The sequence below is a fragment of the Sorex fumeus genome, unplaced genomic scaffold (assembly GCF_029834395.1).
Source record: "Sorex fumeus unplaced genomic scaffold, SorFum_2.1 ptg000051l, whole genome shotgun sequence".
NCBI lineage: Eukaryota > Metazoa > Chordata > Mammalia > Eulipotyphla > Soricidae > Sorex > Sorex fumeus.
Window position 1 is genome coordinate 41,473,710 of NW_026606108.1, and position 22,375 is coordinate 41,496,084.

Sequence of the window (22,375 nt, forward strand, 5' to 3'; positions counted from 1 at the left end):
ACCTCAGACTGATTAGCGAGTGGTGCAAAGGTACCTGTGCAAGTGTGAGCTTTTACAAGGATGGGGAGAGAAGGTAATCACCTCTGGTGCATCTCAAGGTTTAATTATCTGGGAAAAAGGGCCTTCCCCCAAACATAACTGCCCCAAAGCAGAACGACCCAAATGTCTATCCACTGATGAACAGATAAACTCAGTGTGACCTCCATACTGTGGGAGCGTCAACAATGAAAGAAGCTCATGTGCACCTTAGTGTGGATAAACTTAGAAAACGCTCTGGTAAGTGAAGGAAACCAGACCCCAAAGTGCAGATATTGTCTGAATCTATTTATCTGAAATGTCTAGACGAGGCAAATTCTGACAGATAGAGAAGGTGATCAGTGGTTGGCTGCAGGGGATAGGGGAGAGGTGGGAGAACGCAGAATGGCTGGCGCAGTGAGTTCAGAGTTTACTTCGGGAGTGATAAAATGTTTTAGGAGTAGGTATGGGTGATGGTTGTGCAACATAATGAAGGTAGTAAATGCCTCTGGGTCATAGACTGCAGAAAGGTTCATTTCATGTTACATGAATCTTATCTCAAATTTTCTTTTAGGAGAGAGGACTTGGGGTGACACTGGTAGTATTGGGGCAACTTCTGGCTCTGTGCTTGGGGAGTTGCTCCTGGGGAGGTTCCTCAGGGGACTATTCGGTGACAGGGAAGGGTCTAGGGTTCAATCTTATCCAAGGCAAGCACCTTAATTCCTGTGCTGTCTTTCTGCCCCAAGTCTTGTCTCAATTTATAAGCAGAAATCAAGGAAAGATGCATTTAAAGTATGGGAAGCTTTGAAAACACTCTGTTAAATGAAGGAAGCCAGACATGAGACTACATATTGTCTGATGAATTTTCAGGAATAGGGAAATTTCTGTAAACTAACTAACTAACTAACTAAATGAGCAATTTCTGAGAGCAGAGGAATTAGGAGGAAATGGTGAAAGACTGCTAATGGTATGAGGTTTTTTTTGGGGTGATGACATTGTTCTAAAATTTATTGTGGTGAAAGTTGCATGCTGAAAATATAGTGAAAAACTCTAAATCAAATAATTCAACTTGATGAACTGTATGGTAAGAAAGTTATCTGTCAATAATGCTGTCATCTATAAAAAACGATATATCCAGATTTAAGCTCTTGAAAAAAATGAGTAATTTCAGTTAGGGCAGCTTGCTATCTGCAGCCTACAGAATCCTTTGTCCTTAGTTAATCAAATGTGTATGTTTAGGTGTTCATAAATCAATTTTCTAAAATAGTAGGGCTCCCAATAAATATGAACAGATGATTGAAAAAGAATTGGGTATCTGGAAATAACTACAAGCATATGAGAAGATTTATATTTAATAAAGAAGACTTCTAAAATGATACTCAACAAATGGCATGATATCAAGCTAGTCATTAAAAAAACCGTTTTCTTACTCTGTTCCTTGCCCCACTATATATCGCAATTTGATCAAATATATCTATGTAAGAAAGAAAACCACAAAATATAGGAAGCAGATGCAAGAATATATTTTCATGTCTTGGGAGCTGAAGAAGGCTTTTCTAAATTAAAGTCATTTTTCAAAAAAGACAGATTTGACTACATTTATTTTAAACAGAAACACAGTATAGCAAAAAGTCTTTCTCTCCTCTATTCACCCACTATCTCCTGAATTGAGCTATCCTTTAGGATGCAGCTAAATTTATCCTTCTTGGTGTCCCCCCGAACTACTCTAGCAGATGGATATTTCTCCCTCTCCTGAACTTTGGTTGAAATTGATAAAAAGTTTTGGGATGGAAAGAGTACCTGGAGAGACCATGCTTTAGCTGCCAGTTTTAGCTTACTGTTTAGACTACTTAGCACTGGTGTATAGGGAAGCACTCTTGCTGTTTCATTAGACGTGTGGTTGTTGATTATTGCTGTCTGTGCTAGGCACGGAATGGGTCACATAAGTGACATGCATTTTCCCCTGTCTTTGGAAATTCCATTTTAAGTATTGAAAGACCAGATACCAAGTCTTATGCTTCTTGTTCTTTTTGGTATGTGTATTTGTGTTGTTATTATTTTAATATCCCCCAGAATCTGTCATAAAGCTAGGTATATGAGTGCCCAACACACACTGTAATGATAGCACTGTAGCACTGTCCTCTTGTTGTTCATTGATTTCCTCGAGTGGGCACCAGTGACGTCTCCATTGTGAGACTTGTTGTTACTGTTTTTGGCATATCAAATACGACACAGGGAGCTTGCCAGGCTCTGCTGTGCAGGCAGGATACTCTCAGTAGCTTGCTGGGCTCTCCAAGAGGGATGGAGGAATTGAACCTGGGTTGGCCAAATGCAACTGAAATTACTCATTTTTTCAAAAGCCTACCTGCTGTGCTATCGCTTCAGCCCACTGTAATGATACAGCTTAAAAAATAAGATTAGGGGCCAGAGTGATAGTACAGCAGGTAGGGTGTTTGCCTTGCACACAACCAACCAGGGTTCGATCCCAGGCAACCCTTAAGGTCCCCTGAGCACTGCCAGGAGTAATTCTTGAGTGCAGAGCCATGAGTAACCCCTGAGCATCACTGGGATGGGTGTGGCCCCCCCAAAACAAACAAAAAAAGCAACAAAACCCACATTAAAAGTCACTGCTCTGAGTGGTGTCTGAGCACAGAGCCAGGAGTAAACCCTGACCACTGGGAGCTGCCCCAAAACAAAACAAGCAAAATAAATAAACAAAGAAAAGAAAATGTACTATTGCATTCTGAAAATAATGCCTTCTAGGGATGCAAGGGTTTTCAGGAACAAAAACACTTCCACAAACTGATGTCTAGTTTATGGTAGGGGCAGTGAAATGAGCAGGGAATAGAGAGGGCCATGAAAATAAGAGCATCTCTAAATTTTTGGTTTTCTTTTTTGTGTCTGATTTTTGGACCACACCCAGATAGTGTGACTCAGGGGTTACTCCCTGGTTCTCTGCTCAGGTGAGGATCACTCCAGTTAGTACTCATAGGACCAGTTGTGGTCCCAGGGATTAAACTTAGGTCAGTTGCATGCAAGACAAGGGCCCCGGCTGCTGTACTAGCTCTTTAGTCCACCTCTACATTCTGCATGTTCACCTTTGACCTACTCTCACTGTATGTAGCTGTTGTGTGCTGGTAGAAAATGGGGTAGGTTTTGTGCTGGTTTTGGTTTTGAGGCCACATCCGGCAGTGCTCAGGGCTTCCTCCTGGCTCTGTGCTTTTAGATCACTCCTGGTGGTACTCCAAGGACCATCTGTGGTGCCAGGGATCAAACTGGTGTTAGCCAAGAGCAAGGCAAGTCCCTTAACCCCTGTACTATCTCTCTGGCCCCCCAAAGGAGGATTTTTTTTTAAAGCAGAGAAAGCTGCTCTGGGAACCCCAAGAATAGTGGCAGTGCTCCTGCCTGCTGGCATGAGGCCACAAGGATCCCCCCAACCCTGGCACTGCTGTGTGGACCCTGGGAATCATAACTGGAAGTGTGTGATCTCCGGCACCCCACAACTGCGGGCATGTGAGCAAGGAAGTGTGAGAGCCCAGGTAAGCACTGCAAGCAAATGGTGACACCCTCCCTTCCTGTCATTGTTGGGGTGACAGCAGCGAAAAGGAAGGTGGTGGGTGGCAAGAAAGCAGTCAGTGCAAAAATGAAGTACCACCTTGACAAAAGAATGACGGCATGACTGGAAGAAAATTCTGCTCACATATCTCACGTGACATGGTGTTGCATGGTGCAAGCACGGATAGAAGCTGACAGGAAGCTGAGAGATGGGGGAGGGTTTACTGGGACAAGGTTCTCTCCTCCTGCATTCTCTCAACTGATTAAAACTTGACTTCCTAGTCTCTGCAGTCTAATTTAATGGTCACAAGTCCAGCCCCTGGCCCACTTTTTGCAGTGGTTCAAATCTTGGCACAAAAGGAACTATTCAGGCCTGTAGGAAAACTTCTTAGGTCTCTGTGGCTGGAAAATCTGTGTCACAAGAAGTATTTCCAGATAAGTCATTCTCCTCTTGCTGCAGGGTGGGTTTTTTTTTTTTTTTTGTCGTTGTTTTGTTTTGTTTTGGGGCCACACCCAGAGATACTCAGGGCTAACTCCTGGCTTTGTGCTCAGGAATCACTTCTGGCAGTGCCGAGGATCGAACCCAGGTCAGTGCATGCAAGGCAAGAGCCCTACCTGTTGTACTATTGCTGCAGCCCAGTTTTGGGGATGCCAGGGACATGTGGAGAGGTTTGTGCTAGTTCCTGGAAGATAACTGTTAAAAATACTTTTAGTTGATTCTCCAGCCCCAATGTAACTTCAGGAGATAAGAGATGAGGCTAGAGACCCACAGCTTTCTCTCTGGAATCAAGCTGCGTTTGCAAAGTTATGTTTGCCAGAGTTTTTACAAAAGGATCAAGTCCTTCTCTTGCCACCAAAGATGACTGGGCTCCAGGAAGGAGAAAAGCTTATTCTTGGGCAGCGGCTCCCTGGAAAGGAAGCTAATTTTCTGGAGAGTGTTGTCTGTTTTGGAATGGAGAAGGGGGTGGTGACAGTTTTCAGCTCAAGCCTTTTCTGAGACAGCTGGGGACAGGTCTATTTTTAGATGTCTTCTCTGCCACCCACAAAGGACTCAGAAGGTAACCAAGCACCTGGCAGAGTTCCTGTGGGGAAAGTTGGTAAGGGCCGACGAGCTTGCGAGGTTTGACGTCATTACCCTGAAGCTGGGAGAGCACAGGGCCCCTTCTCGCTCCTTTTTCCATCCTAAAATGTGTGATGTGTGATGTTGGTGTATTTGCAGATGGAATCAATCCTCAAGTCACACAAGGCTGGGGCCACAGGAGACCAGAGGGTTGTGTGTTATCCCAAAGCCATACATTGTAGGATTCAGATTTTTTTCTTTTTGGGTTACACCCGGTGATGCTCGTGGTTTACTCTGGTTTCTGCACTCAGGAATTACTCCTGGCAGTGCTCAGGGGACCACATGGGATTCCGGGGATCGAACCTGGTTCAGCGCATGTAAGACAAATGACCTACCTGCTGAACTGTTGCTCTGGCCCCAGGATTCAGATATGGGAAAGCACTTGGTATTAGTATCACCCTTGCCACTTTCTAGCTGTGTAATCATGGGCATGTGACTTAACATGACCTCATAGGTAGAGAGAAGGATCAAATCTAATGATTTCTGTAACCTGACAGTACTAATCTCCTACAATACACACAGACAAGATAATTAACCTGGAGGCGGAGAGATAGTATAGAAGTTAAGACATTTGCCTTGAGTCTGGTAATCCTGATTTGAATTCCCAGCACCACATATAATCCCTAGAGCACCTCTAAGGGTGTGCAAAGACAGAAACAGGCCCTGAGCACCCTCTAAAATATAGGAGAGATATTTCAGTAGGTAGGGTGCTTGCCTTGCTAACCTGGGTTTGATCCTTGGCATCCCATTTGGTCTCTGAGCACCACCAGGAGTAATTCCTGAGTGCAGAGCCAGGAGTAACCCCTGATCACCATCAGGTGTGACCTCTACCCTGCAAAAAAAAAAAGATAATAAAGATAATTAACCTCCATTGACTTATTCCCACATCCACAGAAAGAGAAAGAAATAGACTACGTCATATTTTTATTGTTAACGGTGGGGAAAAATATTATGAATGTACATTGCTTGGTAATGTCCCTGGTTGGCATCAAGGAAGTACTTGATTTGTATGAGTTATGAGAGTAGCATTCTTGAGCCCAAGTAGCATCCTTGAACCAGAAATGGCTCTGTGAGGGTTGTGGGCAATAAAACATGTACCTGAAAACTGTTTATGATTTAAAAAACCATGTTAGGAAATGTAAGCTGTTGTTCTGTATGATCTGCAAACGAGGGTACAACCTCTCTTGTTCACACTCATTCCACAGGGAAGGGCAAGGCAACGGGATGCTTAGCCTTGAGAGCGAGAAGACAGTTTCCATTCATCCACCAATGATGACAAGTCCATCACTGAAGGTTGGAATCTGAGATTTTTGTCACCTGCTTTAGCTTATCACAATCCACTCTGACAAGGATGTGGTCTGAGGCAATATGTCCCAGGGGCCCCCAGTTAAATGACTGTAGAGGAGGGATTTGCCAACAACGCTGGCTGCCTTCGCTCTGTCAGTGGGCTTTCGGCAGAGTGCTGGCATGAGGCAGAGCCCTGCATGGCAGCAAAGTTGGAAAGGATTTCTGGATAATACGATCGGAAGTATAGCTTGGTTTACAAGCCAGGGTTAGGGGTCAGAGAGATAGTACAGTGGGTAAGGTGCTTGCCTTACATGTGACTGTCCTGGGTTTAGTCTCTGGCACCCCAGAGGTTCCCCCAAGACTTGTCAGGAGTGATTCCAGAGCACTGAGCCAGGAGCTAGCCCTGAGTACAACCAGGTGTAGCTCCAAACACCAAAAAGCAAAAGAAACAAATAAAACACCAGGGTTATTTCTTGGTCTTGGGAATGTTTCTGAAAACTGAAGAGTCTCTCCAGTCCTTTGCTCGCAGCCTGCTCAGCCCCTGGGCAGCTTTCCCTGCGGAAGTCCCCGGGGCCCCGGCCCGCCCCACATGCCCACAAGCTGCTGCCGAGTCCCAGCCAACACCAGCTGCCCCGCAGGGGACCCTGCAGTGCCTTCCCTTATTGTCATAATTAGCCTGGATTGTTTCTCCCCTGACACGTGCCAGGCGGTGCAGGGCTCCCAGCTTTCCTATTTCCCTTGTGTTACTCCATTTCTTCCCCCCCCCCCCCCAGCCCCCAGGGTAGGTTTTTTGAGGGGGGCCACATATGGCATACTCAGGGGTTACTCCTGGTTCTGCACATAGGAATTACTCCTAAAAATGCTTGGAGAACCATATAGGGTGCCGGGGATAAAGCCCAGGTCAGTCAAGTGAAAGCAAATGCCCTACTCACTGGACTATCGCTCTGGTCCCTATAAAAAAAAAATCCGTTTTTGTTTTTGTTTTGTTTGAGGGCCACACACACCAGTGCTCAGAGCTGACTCCTGGCTCTATGCTCAGGAAGCACTCCTGGTGGGGCTGTGGGGACCACATAGGATACCAGGGATCGAACCCGGGTCCGTCACTTGCAAGGCAAGTGTCTATCCTGCTGTACTATCACTCCGGCCTTTATCTCGTTTCTACGCTACTCCCTTCTTCCAGTAGGAAAACCACCAAGGTGGATGGGTGAGAAACCCTTTTCTTATTTTACCCACTAACTAAATGCTCGGACGGTTTAGTACTTGTGCTGCTCCCTTTTTTGTTTTGAAGGCACCAGTTAACTCAGTTGGAGATCCATTGTGTCCAAAGCTGAAAAGTGGATCCTGAATTTCTTTGGATACTTGGCTTTGGATACTCGTTCCTTCCTTGGCTGCTCGTCGAGGGAAGAGGAGAGGGATCATTCAGAGATTTTATGGGGTCACCTCCTATGGTTGCCCAGGCTGTGGATTGCCCACTTACAGCATCAAGGATATTATCTGTAGCGACCACAATGACTCAGCTCCTCTTGAGGCAAAATTATGCACAATTCACTCTCTGTCCCCCAAGCACAGACCCTAAGTACTTCACATGCTCCCAGTTCCTCCCCAAAAATAAGGAATAAATCATCAAAAATGGAACTGCATTGTTCAGTAAAAGCCCAATAAAGATTAGTGGGAGATAGGGCTGGAGAGAGAGAGAAGAGAGAGAGATTAAGGTGCTTGCCTTAAATGCTGCTGATCCTGGTTCAATCTCCAGCACTCCAATAGTCCCAAGAACTGCCTGGAGTGAGTCCCTGAGCACAGAGCCAGGAGTAAACCCTGAACACCACTGGGCGTGGCCCAAAGAACAAAACAAAAACAAAACAAAAGAATGATTAGAAGGAATGCAAGGCCAGAAATGAGATATTACAGCTAGGAGGCTTTAGACAAATATAATAAGTCTTTCTAGGTTGTTTTTAAGCTCTGTCCCGCCTAGGACAGGCTGTGTGTGTGGTGTGTGTGTGTGTGTGTGTGTGTGTGTAAAGGATAGAGGTATGAGCTATGCTGGTTTTGTCCATATTTTTTTTTCTTTCAGAATGGATGATTCAGAGTCAGCGATTCATAGAAAAATATTGCACATGGAAACTATTACTGTTATTCCATAGGGAAATAAGTTTCTAAGTGCAGCAATCTGAAATTAATAACTTTCTCAGTGGAAACTCTCTCAGCAGCATCACGGGATGAAGCCAGAGAGGGCAATTTTACGGCCTTGGATTTATCTTTGCTTGGTCGGCAGCAGGCATGGATCCATGAGTCAGAAATTCAGTGTTTTTCCTTCCCTCTAAACTTTGTTCACCAACTGGAGACTTATTTGAGTGACAGCTCCATTTCTCAGTTCCACTCCCTCACCTCCTATTTACCCATCCATTGAATCATTGAATCGAGACAAATAATCTTAATGCACTTATTCAACAAATAATAAGGGAAGTTTGAGAATGTTACTGTTAACACATCTGGGTGTCCTATAATCAGACAGAGACTAAGAAAGGGAGATTAGAAGCTGCAGAGAGAGGAAAATATTTTTCTTTCCACAGAAAATATTCCCGTGAGAAAGCCTTGTGTTTATATTATGATAAATATTTGTGCCCATGTACAAGGAGTGTAGAGTTATTGAGAAAGCACTTGAGAAATGAAGGATGAGGAAGATTAGTAACTTCTTTTTCACAAAAGACTGCAACTTTGCAGACATGTTCTTTATACATAAAAATGGTAGTTACAATAGCCATACAAGATGGAACAAAGTTTGGTGTGTGTGTGTGTCTGTGAGTGTGTGTGTGTGTGTGTGTGTGTGTGTTTGGGGGGGCCACATCCAGCTGTACTCGAGGACTTACTCCTGGATCTGTGCTCAGGGATGACTCATGGTGGGGCTGAGGAGGAAATCACATGTGGTGCTGAAGCTAGGGCCTTGATTAGCTGCATATGAGGCAAATGCCTTATCCACCTCTCTCTCTCTCTCTCTCTCTCTCTCTCTTTCTCTCTCTCTTTCTCTCTCCCCTTCTCCTCTCTCTCTCTCCCCTCCCATGACAGTTTTTTATTCATTTTTGTTTTGAGGTCACATCTAGCTGTGCTCAGGACTTACTCCTTACTCCTGGATCCCAGGGATCACTCCTGGCAGGGCTCGGGGGACCATTTGGGATGCTGGAGATCAGACCCAGGGTCAGCCAACGTGCAAAGCAAGCACCCTATCTGCTATACCAACTCTCTGGCCCTATCCCTGGGCAAGTCTTAAAAAAAAAAATTCCTTCTTTTAGTTAAGCTTAGAAAATCTGGACAAAGGAATCTGTATTTCCCCCAGACTTTCCATTGATGAGTCTTTTTTTTTTTTTTATCCAAATTAGACATGTTTTCCTCTTTTATAGGGACCATGGGGCAGGATATCCTGTTTGGACTGATTCTCTGTACCTTACTCCCCTAAAGGTTGTTTTTCTGGATTAAAAACACCTGAGGGACAGCGTGTACTACTCTGAGTGCTCAGCTTGGCATTTGTTGGATCTGTTCCCTGTCCCACGCAGAACCATGTGAGATCTGTACTTGGAAATAGGGACAGACTGGACAGGGAGGAGTTTGGATACTGTTAGAGAACTCAAGTTCTCTAGTGCGAAAAAGAAAGATTGATAATTTTTTAGCGACTTATTGAGGCTCTCCTATATACGAATGCCAGAGTAGCTCCCAAACCCAGCTCCTTAAAAGTCTGTAGTTAACTAATGTGAAAATTAGAAGTTGAAACAACAATCAGATTGGTTTTGGTTTTTGGGCCACACCCAGCAATACTCAGGGCTTACTCCTGGGTCTGCACTCAGGGATCACTCCTGTTGGAGCCTGGGGGACCATAACGGGTTCGGAGGATAGAACCCGAGCCATCTGTGTGAAGGGCAAGCTCCAAATCAGCTCTACCACCTCTCCAGCTCCCAAACAATAACCATATTAATACCACCTCTAGATTACCCTCTTGGGAAGGCAATCAAGAAGAAAGGGGGATTGCAGCAAGCCTCAAAGATCAAGTTTTTTCCTGTGTTGGTCATGTGAGTAGAAGCAATTTCAGATGGCAGGGTGTGATGGAAAGAAAAGACCTCAAATCCAGTTCCAGCTGTACTGTGTCTACGCGTGTATTCATGTGCATTGAAAAGGGCTTCCCTTCCACCTTTATCCCTACTAGCTCTGTGTGCTGGGGTAAGATATTTCTCATGCAGGCATGATTTTCTCCTCTGAGAAATCCTAATTATTGTATCGTCGACAGGGCAGTTATGGTCCTTTTTAGTTCTTCCACAAGGCAAGCTCCCTTCCCTCACCGCCTTTGAGCATTCATGTTGCCTGGAAAACTCTTAGCATTGCTAAAATCTTTCAAATCTTTCAAATATTCAAATCAAATCAAATCTTTAAAATCTTTCAGGCCACCTCCTGGGAGAGTTTTGGTTCAAGTAATACCGTGTCTGTATCCACACAAGACAGTTAAAGCGCTAAAGGACTGCATAAAAACAAGGGATGCTCTCATTGTCATCCATCCTGAATCGGGCGTGCACCTCTTCTCAGGAGTTGAAGGATTTGCCACCCATGAGCATTGACAAGAGGATCTAAAAGTCCTTGCCAGGGGCCCAGAAGGACCTTCCGGGTTTGGCCCACTGCCCTCCCTGTCTGATCCCAGAAGCGGACAGATCTGGGAGACAGAGCCCGGGCCAAGATGCTAATACCAGATGCCTCGGACCAGACCGCGGCTGGCCAGGGAGGCTCTACGTCCCCTGGGTCAGCGTGTCCATGGGGAAAGCTTAGTGCGACAAGGCGCCCATCCCCAGCGACAACTCTCCTAGCGCAGGCCTGCGTTCCGAGGGGACTAGGGCGGTAGGTGACGTTTCGGGGCGCTGGAGACAGCGGCTCGCGGGGGGGCGGCGGGCGGCGCAGGGGCGTGGCCTGGCGTCGGGGGCGTGGCCCGATGGCGTGGCCTAGCCTGGCGGCCGGGCCGGGCCTGGCATCGGGGGCGTGGCCCAGACTCGGGGCGTGGCCCGGCGGCGGGGGCGTGGCCCGGCGGCGGGGCAGGGCGGGCCCAGCGTCGTCGTCGCGCCGCCTCCTCCCCGGGGCCGCGTCCCAGCCTCGGCGGCGGCGCTCAGAGCGGGAGGAAGGCGGTTCGGCCGGCAGCCACCAAGACCCACCCGTGGCGCGACCCCCTTCGGCCCCGCCGCGCCCCGTCTGCTCGCTCGCTCGCCCTTCTTCCCTGCGGCCGGCTGCGCCATGGCGTTGGCGTTGGCGGCGCTGGCGGCCGTTGAGCCGGCCTGTGGCAGCCGGTACCAGCAGGTGAGCAGCCCGGGGGTCCTCGTCCTCCCGCCCCCACCGCCCCACCTCCGGCCAGGGACCCCCCAGATGACCCCCGCCCCGGATCCCCGACCTCGGCATTCGCCGCTGCCCGCTTTCCAGGCCTCTCTCGGCCCTGCCCAATTTGCCGCCGGGCGCCGCGGCTCTTCCGGCCTGGGCTGGGCCTGGGCGGGCTCGGATTCGAGGGCCGCCGCCGTCGCCGCCCCGAACCGGACTGGACCTGGAGCCGGGGTTCGGGGCGCGGGGCGGAACCTCCGCCGGGGCCGCCTGGCTTGCAGCTCCCCTGGGGCGGGCGGGTCCCCGAGCGCGAGCGCGAGCGCGCCGCCGCGGGCAGGGGTGCCCCGAGGGGGGCTGGCAGGTCTGGGCCCCTCCCCTCCCCCTTTGGGTTGCCGCCTTTGGAAATAGCGGGTGGCGTGAAATGAGAGTGCAAACTGGGTAGAGAGGATTAAAAGAAAAAAAAAAAAAGATTAAGATCTCCGTTCCTGGCCGCGGACGGCTCCCTGCAGCGAGCTGCGATTACTCAGGGCTTCTGTTTGTCCCCACCTCGTCCCCCTCCCCCGCCTCCCTTTGAAGACCGAAGTGAAAAATGGGGCGCGAGAGAAGCCCGCAGTTGGCCTTCGGTTTGCAGGGGGCGATGCTTCGCCCGGGCGAGTCCCCCCACCCCGCAGCCCCCGCCTCCCCCAAGGCCCAGCTGCGGCGAGCGCGGCTGCAGGGCGTGTGCCTGGGGTGTGCGCTGCAAGGGCTGGGAAGTGACGTTCGCAGAGCTCTAATGGCTCGGCCGGGCAGGACCGGGAGCTGGGGGTCATTGGATTATTTATTACCCCCGGGTACGATCGATTCATTGGGGACCCTAGGGGGAACGAGCCACTTGTTTCCAGTCGCCACCGTCTGTAACCAGGCGGCCCTCGCGTTCTGCAGGGGGTTGTAGAGGGTTTTTTTAAATTATTTTTTTCTAGGCAACGCGTCGTAGCGGTGGGAACGGAGCCAGATCGTAGCTGCTGCTGTGGATCGGAACCGCCGGGAACTGTTGTTCCGGTGGGATTTCGGATGCTTTCAGCCTGATTTTTTTTTTTTTATCTGAATGTTGGTCGGGCCGTTAGCAGGTTAAATTAATTCCTATCCGAGAAGAGCAGCTACAGTTTTGTATTTTTGGGGGTGGGGGTGGGGCGGGGTGGGGGAGGGAAACCAATTAAAAGATCTCGGTGAACTCAGATGCGGCCAATAACTGGTTTGTTTTGCTGTCATCGGTCCTGTGTTGTAATTTCCTCCCACCTCCAGCTGGACTTCTGAAATGACTGGTTAAGAATTTCGCTTCTTGGTTTCATAAACACGCCCAAATCGTGGCAATGCAATCTGGTCCTTCCATGGCACAGTCTGGGGTCTGCCACATGCTTTTTTTTTTTTTTTAATGACCTTGGGCAAGGCTCCGGTTTCCTCCTTGCGGTTAATAAAATGTGAATGACAGGTGTCACTTAGCTCTTCATCGAGGTGTTTGTAACAGTCACTTGGAAGCACCCCACCGTGTGTGAGCTTACTCCCTTTCATCTTGCTGGGATAAGGCAAACCAGCGCAAAGCGCTAGCTTTTCTTTGTACTGCCATCTTCTTCAGCTATTAGGTAATGCTGACATACTGCTAGAATACAGAAATTTTGGTGGAGCATCAAAACGATGCATTCCTTTGTGTGGTTCTTTCATAGCTTTAGGTTTGCAAAATTGAGGCTTATCAGGGATAAAGCATTTTTATTTTAAAGATCATTATTTTGAAGAAATAATCCTGCTCCTAAAAGAAAAAATCTGTCTTCCTGGAAAAAATTGTAAAAGATGAACCTCCCCCCACCTCCTCTCCAAAAAAACAACCCTCACTCTGCACTACAAAAACCCTGTTACCCATAGATCACCAAGACTGATATTTTGATGTCTATCCTTGTGGAATTAATAGCTATATAAATATGTATAGGATAGTGATGTGTATAGATAAGAAAAGCTAATATTGAGCATTTACTATGTGCCAATCGCGGTACCAAATGCTTTATAGCCACTATTTCACTTAATCCTCACCCCCTCTGGCCAGGATTTATTATATAGATGACAAAGTCATGATTCCAAGAGGCTTGGGACTTGCTCAAGGTCACAGCTTCTAAGTAGTGATTACAAGGATAAATACACACTTAACCTACTTAAAACTCAGGCTTGTGGTCCAAATATAGGCATTTGCATTAGCAGATTCACACACGTGCATTCGCTCTTGCAGCCATACACACATGTTCACACATGCTTTGCGCTCACATCTGCAATTCCACAGACCCCTAATTTGCACACACAAAATTAGGGAGGAAAGTTTGATGATCAGGAAAACATACATAGATCTCCTTCTGCGCATTTGCTCTTAGACACTGCATTTAAAAGTTTGCATATAAAAAAGTTTGCATCGATGAGTATCAATAAGATGGGTTCATACTTCAGTATTTTGTACTAAGCTTTTCTATGTGTGAATGCTTTTATATCAAAAGTTTGTGATGTCTGCTTAGCACCTATGACTGAATCATAATTTAATCAACTATATTAGACATTAAGGGTGTTTATAATTTTGTTTTTCATTCTTGAAATTTTGTTAGTCTATTTTCTTAATAAAAGCAGGTGTGATAATACTTGGCCAGTGAATATACATATTTACCTAACTTTTCCCCCATTTTTTTGAGGGACAGGCCAGTGGTGCTCAGGGATCACTCCTGGAGGGCTCAGACAACCTTATGGGGCGGTGGGGATTGAACCCAGTCTGCCACATGCTAGGCAAGAGTCCTACCCATTATACTACCGCTCTGGCCCCAGGGAATATGCATATTTAAAAGGCTTTTGAATTATTGAATGTTGGTGAATTGTCCAGGCAACTTGAGAGTACCTTGATACGCTGGTTGCCACAAAAGGCCATTCTGACTATTTGATCTGGTTAATCCAATTGAGTTGGGCTTCTGGCTAAGTAAACATAAGGGAAAACTAGATGTGATTCCCATTGAAATTCATAAACGCAGACACCTTTATTATGGTGTTTTTATTGGTATTGCTTTGTGAGAGCAACATGAACTTACTTTCTCCTTGTTTTTTATTTTTGAACTTTGAAATTGAGCTGTTGTGTCCAAATATTTGGAAGTACTGTTTGAAAAAGGACTTGATAGGCCTAGTGTTGAGAAACATGTGCTGGTTTGCCCAGTTTACATTCATTGCCGTCTGAGTCCTTTGCTTCCTTGGAATCAGATCTTTGTTGCTTAAAATGGTATTTAGATGTCTTGATTTGAATCCCGTGTCAGTTGGTGATGCTGCCTCTGAGATGTATACAGGCTTAAACATAGACTGCAGAATGTTTAGCTGTTTCAGTTTTGCTAGTTTTGGGAGACCACACCTACCTGTGCTCAAAACTCAGGGAGCATTCTTGATGGTATGTAGTGGTGACTCATGCATGGTGCTAGGGATCAAACCACGATCATCATGCCCTGTTCAAGACAAGTGCCTTACTTGCTGGATTAGTACTCTGACCTCTAGAATGGTTATGTTTTTTTATTTTTGCTTTTGGGGTCACGCCCAGTGATGCTCTGCGGTTACTCCTGGCTCTGCACTCAGGAATTACTCCTGGCGATGCTTTGGGGACCATATGGGATGCCGGAGATTGAACCTAGGTCAGCCACATGCCAGGAAAATGTCCTGTCCACTGTACTATCTATCACTCGGGCCCTAGAATGTCTACATTTTAGACTTGAACATTGCCTGCTAAAGAAGTTACCATGTGGGGCTGGAGCAATAGTGCAGTGGTTAGAGCATATGCCTTTCACATGGTTGACCAGGTTAAATCCCCAGCACCACGTGTATATGGGGTATATGGGGCATATAGGAACCCTAAGCACTATCAGGAGTGACTCTGAACTCAGAGTCAAGAGTAAACCCTAAGCACAGCTGGGTGTGTCCTGCCCCCCACCCCACCCCTAGGTAAAGGTAAAGGTAAAGGCCCTCCCGTTGATCGTCGATTTGCTCGAGCGGGCCCAGTAACGTCTCCATTGGAGACTTTGTTGTTACTGTGTCTGGCATATCGAATACTCTCGGTAGCTTGCCGGGCTCTCCGAGAGGGGCGGAGGAATCGAGCTCGGGTCGGCCATGTTGGCCGCTTGTACGGGGAATGCCCTACCCGCTGTGCTATCGCTCCAGCCCACCCCTGGCAAAATAAAACCCAAGCAGAAAAGGAAGTCATCAGCTGCTTATAAACATCACTAATAAATTTATATTGTAGTCTGATGATACTATAGAGCAGTTGAAGGAATGATATCTTTTGGGAAGTGTTGGTAGGGAAGTTTGATGATCAGGAAAAGAATTTTCATCTCCAGCAGAGCCAGTTGAGCTGTTCTAGGAATTCCTGTCATCACCTAAGCTGATGTCATCCACTGGTTTGCCTGCATATGACTTCATGTTGCTTTATTGTAGACATCAGTCGTATTAGTTGTATTACTTTAAGAAATATATTATGTTATGTTTCCTTAAATTATATTGTGAAATCTTCCACGAGAGTGGCTTGTGGGGCCAGAGAGATAGTACAGCAGGCAAGGTGCTTGCTTCACACTTGGCTGAATGGGTTCCATCAACAGCATCCCATGTGGTCCTCTGAGCACCACCAGGAGTGATTCTGAATGCAGAATTAGGAGTAACCCCTGAGCATTGCCAGGTGTGGCCCCCAAACTAAACAAACACATAAAAATCCAGTTGACATTCTCTTTTGTTGTTAGCTTTAATAATTACTGGACTTCTTAATTTATCCTTTGGGCCAATTCACAGGCTCAAAGAATTGAGCACAGTGCTTTGCCAGCAGGTGGCCCAGTTCTGATCCTCAGCACCACAGGGCCCCTTGAGCACCACCAGTTATGCCCTCCAAAGAAAACAAACACCAACAGAATTTACTCTTAGACAATCTTTGCGTAAGTACAGCTGTTCAGTGAATTTATATTCTTGCGGTAGGTGATGTCTGTTTAGATCCTACTGGTTTCTTAAATTGCGGATCGCGATGCCCTAGGGGACACGTGTAGCCAGCTGAATGTGGGAGTGTGGAAATCATGAGAATTGGGTAACAGTAAATGATTTCTGAATGCTGCGGCCAAAAAAATGAATAAAAAATCAAACACGGAAGGAACAAGTATGAAGCATTTCTGGCAGGACTCACCCATGTTGCATTTCATGGGTGAAAGGGGGTCATGAGTGGAAAAAGTTTCAGATTCCATGATTCAGGTAAAGCTACTTTTTGGTTATAATTTATCAGGGGTGGGGGACCTTTTCAGAATATTTGTAGCATCTTTTGTGGACCACACAGTGCTGGCAGCCAGTGAGATATGTCTGGGTCTTGTCTTGCGAGTCCCAGGACCAGACCACTTGTTCTCAGGGCACTGATGGCCCCAGTGCCAGATCTTCCTCTGCCCTGCATAGAGAAAGGTTCATGCTGAAACTCTGCTGATCGTCTTTGTTCTCAAGTCCGTTTTGCCAGCGGACTAGGTGCTCAGTAAATCTCATGCCTTGAAAGTATTGAATGTCACATACTCCAGTGGTAATTGCATGTAGCTGTCTAGGTAAGAGGCAGTTTGTCTCCAGGCTGTTACTGTTGGGGCCTACTCATTTTCTCTGAGTAATGTAGTGACAGGTAGTAGCTAGGGATTGGTCAAATTAGGAATGTTTCTGGAGGGGTGGGAGAGATAGTACAGCAAACAGGGCTCACTTGCCTTGCACACTCCTGCCTTTATTTGTGTGATCTCCGGCATCCCACGTGATTGTCCCTACCCTTACAAGTGATCCCTGAGTGCAGAGTAAGCCCTGAGCACAGCTGGGTGTGGCCCAAAATGAGAGAGAGAGAGAGAGAGAGAGAGAGAGAGAGAGAGAGAGACTCATTTTAGTGAAACATATTCTTATTTTATCATGTATTTTATCATCGCTCCCTGCAATCTAGTGGTCTTTCAGAATTTTTCTCTCAAACTTACATAATACAGTAATATCAGTTAATACTTAAGGGCTTAACTCTGATTTTGAGGTTTATCTGGAGATTGGATAATGTAGGAGAAATAGAAATGGGATTTAATATGTTTATTTGTATTTATGCTTAATGCAGCATTTACAATTGAATGGCTTTTTAATATATTACTGTGCCAGTTATATTCTTGTTTTATCTGTTGGCGCCACACCCTGAGGTGCTCAGGCTTCTTCCCACCCTGCCTGGGTCCCTGCTGGCACTGCTCAGGGGTCTGTAAGTGGTCCTGTGGATTGAACACCTGTGGGCTATGCTTTAACTGCTGTACTCTCTCCAGTCCTAATTCTGCTGTTATTTGCTGCTTTGAGAAGTTCACATTTTCAGAAGTGAGTGTATCTCCTTACATTATTGTAGAAACAGTATAATTTTAGGGTTATCTGTAATCTTGGGAATCTTATAAGTGATTGGGTGGGACCAGTCTCCCATAAAGGGTCATATAGGCTTTTCGCAGGGGTTCTTCCTGGCTCTACCCACAAGGACTACTCCTGGTGGTACTCAGGGGACCATATGGGATGCCAAGGATCAAACCTGGGTCTGCCCCTGGGTCTGCCGGATGCAGGCAGATACCTTCCTTCCTGTACTATCTCCCTGGCCCCTGGAGTCAAATAGATCTTAGAAGCTTACTAACAACAGAAGTCTCCTGCTCACCTGCACTCTCCTCACCTCTTTTAGCTGTTTTATGTTTTTCTATGTCACCCTGTATCTAAGTAGCATTTCACTTTAAAAGTTGGCTTACCCTTATGGGAAATAAGGATTTAGTTCACTTCTGCAAATTCTGATAGCTAGTTATTAACGCTCACACTTCTGCCTCTTCAGTTTTGTAATACAGTTGTGTCTGTAATGTGGTTAGATCAGTATTCGGTTTAACAGTAATCATTAGGGACCAGAGGGAGAGCACAACGACTAGGATCCTTGCCTTGCACACTGTTGACCCAAGTTCAGTCCCCAATATCCCCTAAGGTCCCCTGAGCCCCGGCCAGGAGTGATTCCTGGGCGCAGGGCCAGGAATAAGCCCTGAGCACCACCAGGTGTGGACCCAAACAAAACAAAAGAGAAAAAAACATTTTTTTAATATATATTTTTTTTATTAGTGAAACACCATAAGGTACAGTTGTAGATTTACAATTTTTGTGCTTGGGTTTCAATTATACAATGATCAGATACCCATCCCTCCACCAGTGCCCATTTTCCACCACCATGGATAATGTCCCCCCCCACCCCCATCCCCCCATCCCCCCTGCCTCCGTGGCAGGGCAATCCCCTGTGTTCTCTCTCTCCTTTTGGGTGTTGTGGTCTGCAAAAGAGGCATTGAGTGGCAAACATGTTCAGTCCATAGTCTACTGAGAAAAAAACTTTAAAACATAATTACTAATCATAATTAACATTGTTTCTGTGCGATGCATGCAGTTTATTATCCCCTTTCTTTGTCTCACTAGTGCCATTGCTTTCCCTGAACTTATTTTTGGACTGCTTGGTTTTCTGGTTACATGGCACAAATCTGGTACGACCACCAGCTGATCCTCTCAGACTTTCACTTAATGAATAACCCTTTGAAAATGGCATGTTTTCCGAGGCTGGAGCAATAGCACAGCGGATTGGGCATTTGCCTTGCACACGACTGACCAGGGTTCAATTCCCAGCATCCCATATGGTCCCCCGAGCTCCACCAGGAGTAATTCCTGAGTGCAGAGCCAGGAGTAACCCCTGTGTATTGCCGAGTGTGACCCCGAAAGCTGTCACTGTCACTGTCCTCCCATTGTTCATCAATTTGCTCGAGGGCCCAGTAATGTTACTGCATCGTGAGACTTGTTACTGTGTTTGGCATATTGAATATGTCACGGGTAGCTTGCCAGGCTTTGCCATGGGGGCAAGATAATCTCGGTAGCTTGCCAGGCTCTCCAAGAGGGGTGGAGGAATCGAACCTGGCTTGGCCAGGTTGGCCGCGTGCAAGACAAACGCCCTACCACTGTGCTATCACCTCCAGCCCCCAAAAAGCTTTAAAAAAAAAAGAAAAAAGAAAAAGAAAGAAAGAAAAGAAAAATGGTATGTTTTCTAATATGTAATTAAAAAAGAGCCCCTCCCCTGGGGAGGTGGGTAGGGTGGCCTGCTGCTTGGCACTTGCAGGTCACCGAGGCTCCGCCCTTCACAGGGCATCACACACGCAGGTGCTCATGCCCTCTTCAAGGCCCTCACCTAAAATTCCTAATAGATTTTTAGGTATTTTTAGGCATTTCAGGCATTTGATTAATGGGCAAGGGCTTTCCTTGCCTTCTTATCTATAGGGCTGGAGCGATAGCACAGCGGGTAGGGCGTTCGCCTTACAAGCAGCCAACATGGCCGACCCGAGTTCGATTCCTCCGCCCCTCTCGGAGAGCCCGGCAAGCTACCGAGAGTATTCGATATGCCAGACACAGTAACAACAAAGTCTCCAATGGAGACGTTACTGGGCCCGCTCGAGCAAATCGACGATCAACGGGAGGGCCTTATCTATTGGAGAAGGTCAAGAGGTCCACTCAGCTGCCCTGGAAACTTACTTTCCCTTTTTTAGTTCACTTTTGCCAGGATTACAGCCTGTTTCACTCAGAATACCTTCCAGGTATCTTTCTAAGGAGGAATAGGTGGGTGGCTAACTTGCTTTTTTTTGGGGGGGGGGGGGCACGACCTACTCTGCTCAGGAATCACTCCTGGCAGTGCTAGGGACCGAATGGGATGCTGGGGGTTTAACCGGGTCAACCTCACACCTGCCCTTTGTATAATCCCTCTGGCCCACTTTTTGATCTTTGCATGTCTTTATACTTAGACATCCGAATTGGAAACTTTTTCTTTCCTTAGGTGTTTGGAAGGCATTTATTTGCTGTTTGGTTCTGTTAAGAAACCTGAAGATAACTGTAATTTTGAATTCTTTGGATGTGGCCTGTTTTCTGTTTTTCTCCTAAATGTGGCTTTTAAAAGCCTCTGTTTGACGGTGGGATTCTTAAATTTCACTGTGTTGAGGTTAGCTATACATCTCTTATGGCGCACACATTCAGTTGGCCGTTTTGGTCTGTAAGTTTATGCCTGTTAAGTTTGGGGAACTTTAATTTTTTTTTTTTTAAAAGTATTTGATTCTTCTCTGCCTTGACTTTTTAACTGGAGTGGAGGGCCGGGTCACACCCAGTGGCACTCAGGACTTACTGCTGACTCTGTGCTCAGGTCACTCCTGTGGGGCTCAGGTGACGCTGTGTGTTGCCAGGGATCAAACCTGCGGTAACCACATGCAAGCGTGCTCTCTTTCCAGCAGTGCTTTGATTTTTTCCCCCCCCTTAATTTGTTTTTTTTAGATATTGGATCTTTTTCACTGATACTGTAAAAATTTAAGAAACATCTCATGTTTCCTGTATTTTCTATTCTTCCTGTGAGGTTTCCTGAGTTTGTCTTTTTTTGTTTGTTTGTTTCCTGTCCACCCCCAGCAATGCTCAGGAGTTATTTGGGTAGCTCTACTTAGGAATTATTCCTAGTGGTACTCAGGGAACCACATGGGATATCGGGGATCACACCTGGGTCCACCGCCTTCTCGGCTGTGCTGTCACTCTCTTCCCCCCAATGTTACCTTTTTTTGCATAGAAAATTTTATCTTCCTATAAAATTATTGTTTTTATTAATTTTCTGGTGCCGTGGGAGTAAACCCAAGATAGCACTGCCAAGCTAATCTTATAGGCTTTCCCCCCAGACTGCTGAGCTCCATTGCTGGGTCAGGGCACTGCCAAGGAAGAAGGACTGGTGGTTAGTTTCCTGTCAGCTGTTTTGCTTTGGACCACATCTAGCAGGGCTGGTGTGTGTGTGTGTGTGTGTGTGTGTGTGTGTGTGTGTGTGTGTGTGTATGTGTGTGGGGGGATGTTACTCCTAGCTGTGTGCTTAGAGGTTATTCCCAGCTGTGCTTGGGGAGGAGGAGGGGGTCGACCATTGGTGCCAGGGCTTGAGTTGGGCATCCCGCATGCAGAGCATGCACTCCGGTCTGGTTCAGATTTTCCCCCTTAACGTTTCTCCGAGACTGTTTATTTCAGGGTTGGTGCTTGGGATGCCAGGGCCCTCGCTAGTTACGATTGGCCAGCCGGGCTGGGATTCCGTGCAGGGGCCAGAGGAGGGGCTGCTTCTCCGGCTCTGCTGTACTGGGGCTCTCCAGGCCATCCCAGCAGGGTGGGGGACTCCTCCAGGGCTATTCCCAGTCATGCTTGGGGGGACCATACAACATCAGAACTGAGCCCTGGTCGTTTACCTCCGGGCCCCTGTTTATTACATACATAGATTCTCCCTCTGCCACCCAAGGTTCACCTTGTCATTGTTTCCTCTGCTTTGTGTCTCTTCCCTTTGCTTTGGTCTTTTACACTCTCCCTGTTGGTGTGCACAGATCTTTACCACCTTGGTTAAAAATTCACAGTCTGGGGCCAGGAGAGATTGTCCAGAGGTTAAGGCACCTGTTTTGTGGGAGCCCTGTGTGCTGGTTCAGTCCCTGGCACCGTGTGTGACCCTTGGGCTCATAAATAACCAGGAGTGGCTCCTGGGCACTGCCAGGGGTGGCCTAAGAACCACCCCCACAAAAAGAAAAAAGAAAAAGGAAAAAAGAAAAGGATAGGAAAGGACAGTGCATAATCGGGGTGGGGGGTGGCACGGGGTGGGACTCAACTGCAGTCTGATGCCTGACACCCCTGTGTGTTCCTGGAGGTCCTGGTGGTCCCACGCACCCCTGCATCCTCTGGCCTGGTTCTCTTGCTGCATCTTATACTTTTGTTAGCATTAAAAAAAAATCATAACTATTAGAAGAGGAAATTACTAAAAGTGTCCTGTTAAAAGGAAATTTCTCATTGGATGATAAAAATGGAGGGAGGCTTTGGGGCCACACTCGGCAGAGCCCAAGGAATGTGTGTGGTGCTGGGAGGTGGGAGTCAAGCTGGCCGCCATAAGGCAGGCTCCTTGCCTCATGTGCTAGAGTCCTGGCAGTGAAAATATTTTTTTAACAAAAATTAAGCCAT

The 22,375-nt window shown here is 46.9% G+C and overlaps 1 protein-coding gene across 1 annotated transcript in view; it reads left to right on the plus strand.

The window, feature by feature from the left end:
- The first annotated feature begins 11,065 nt into the window (after positions 1-11,065).
- Positions 11,066-22,375, plus strand: part of NDFIP1 (Nedd4 family interacting protein 1) — a 40,764-nt gene continuing 29,454 nt past the window's right edge. Inside the window, exon 1 of the mRNA XM_056124633.1 lies at positions 11,066-11,299. Coding sequence (XP_055980608.1) covers positions 11,237-11,299 — 63 coding nt within the window. The 5' untranslated portion in view covers positions 11,066-11,236. The remainder of the gene's footprint in view (positions 11,300-22,375) is intronic.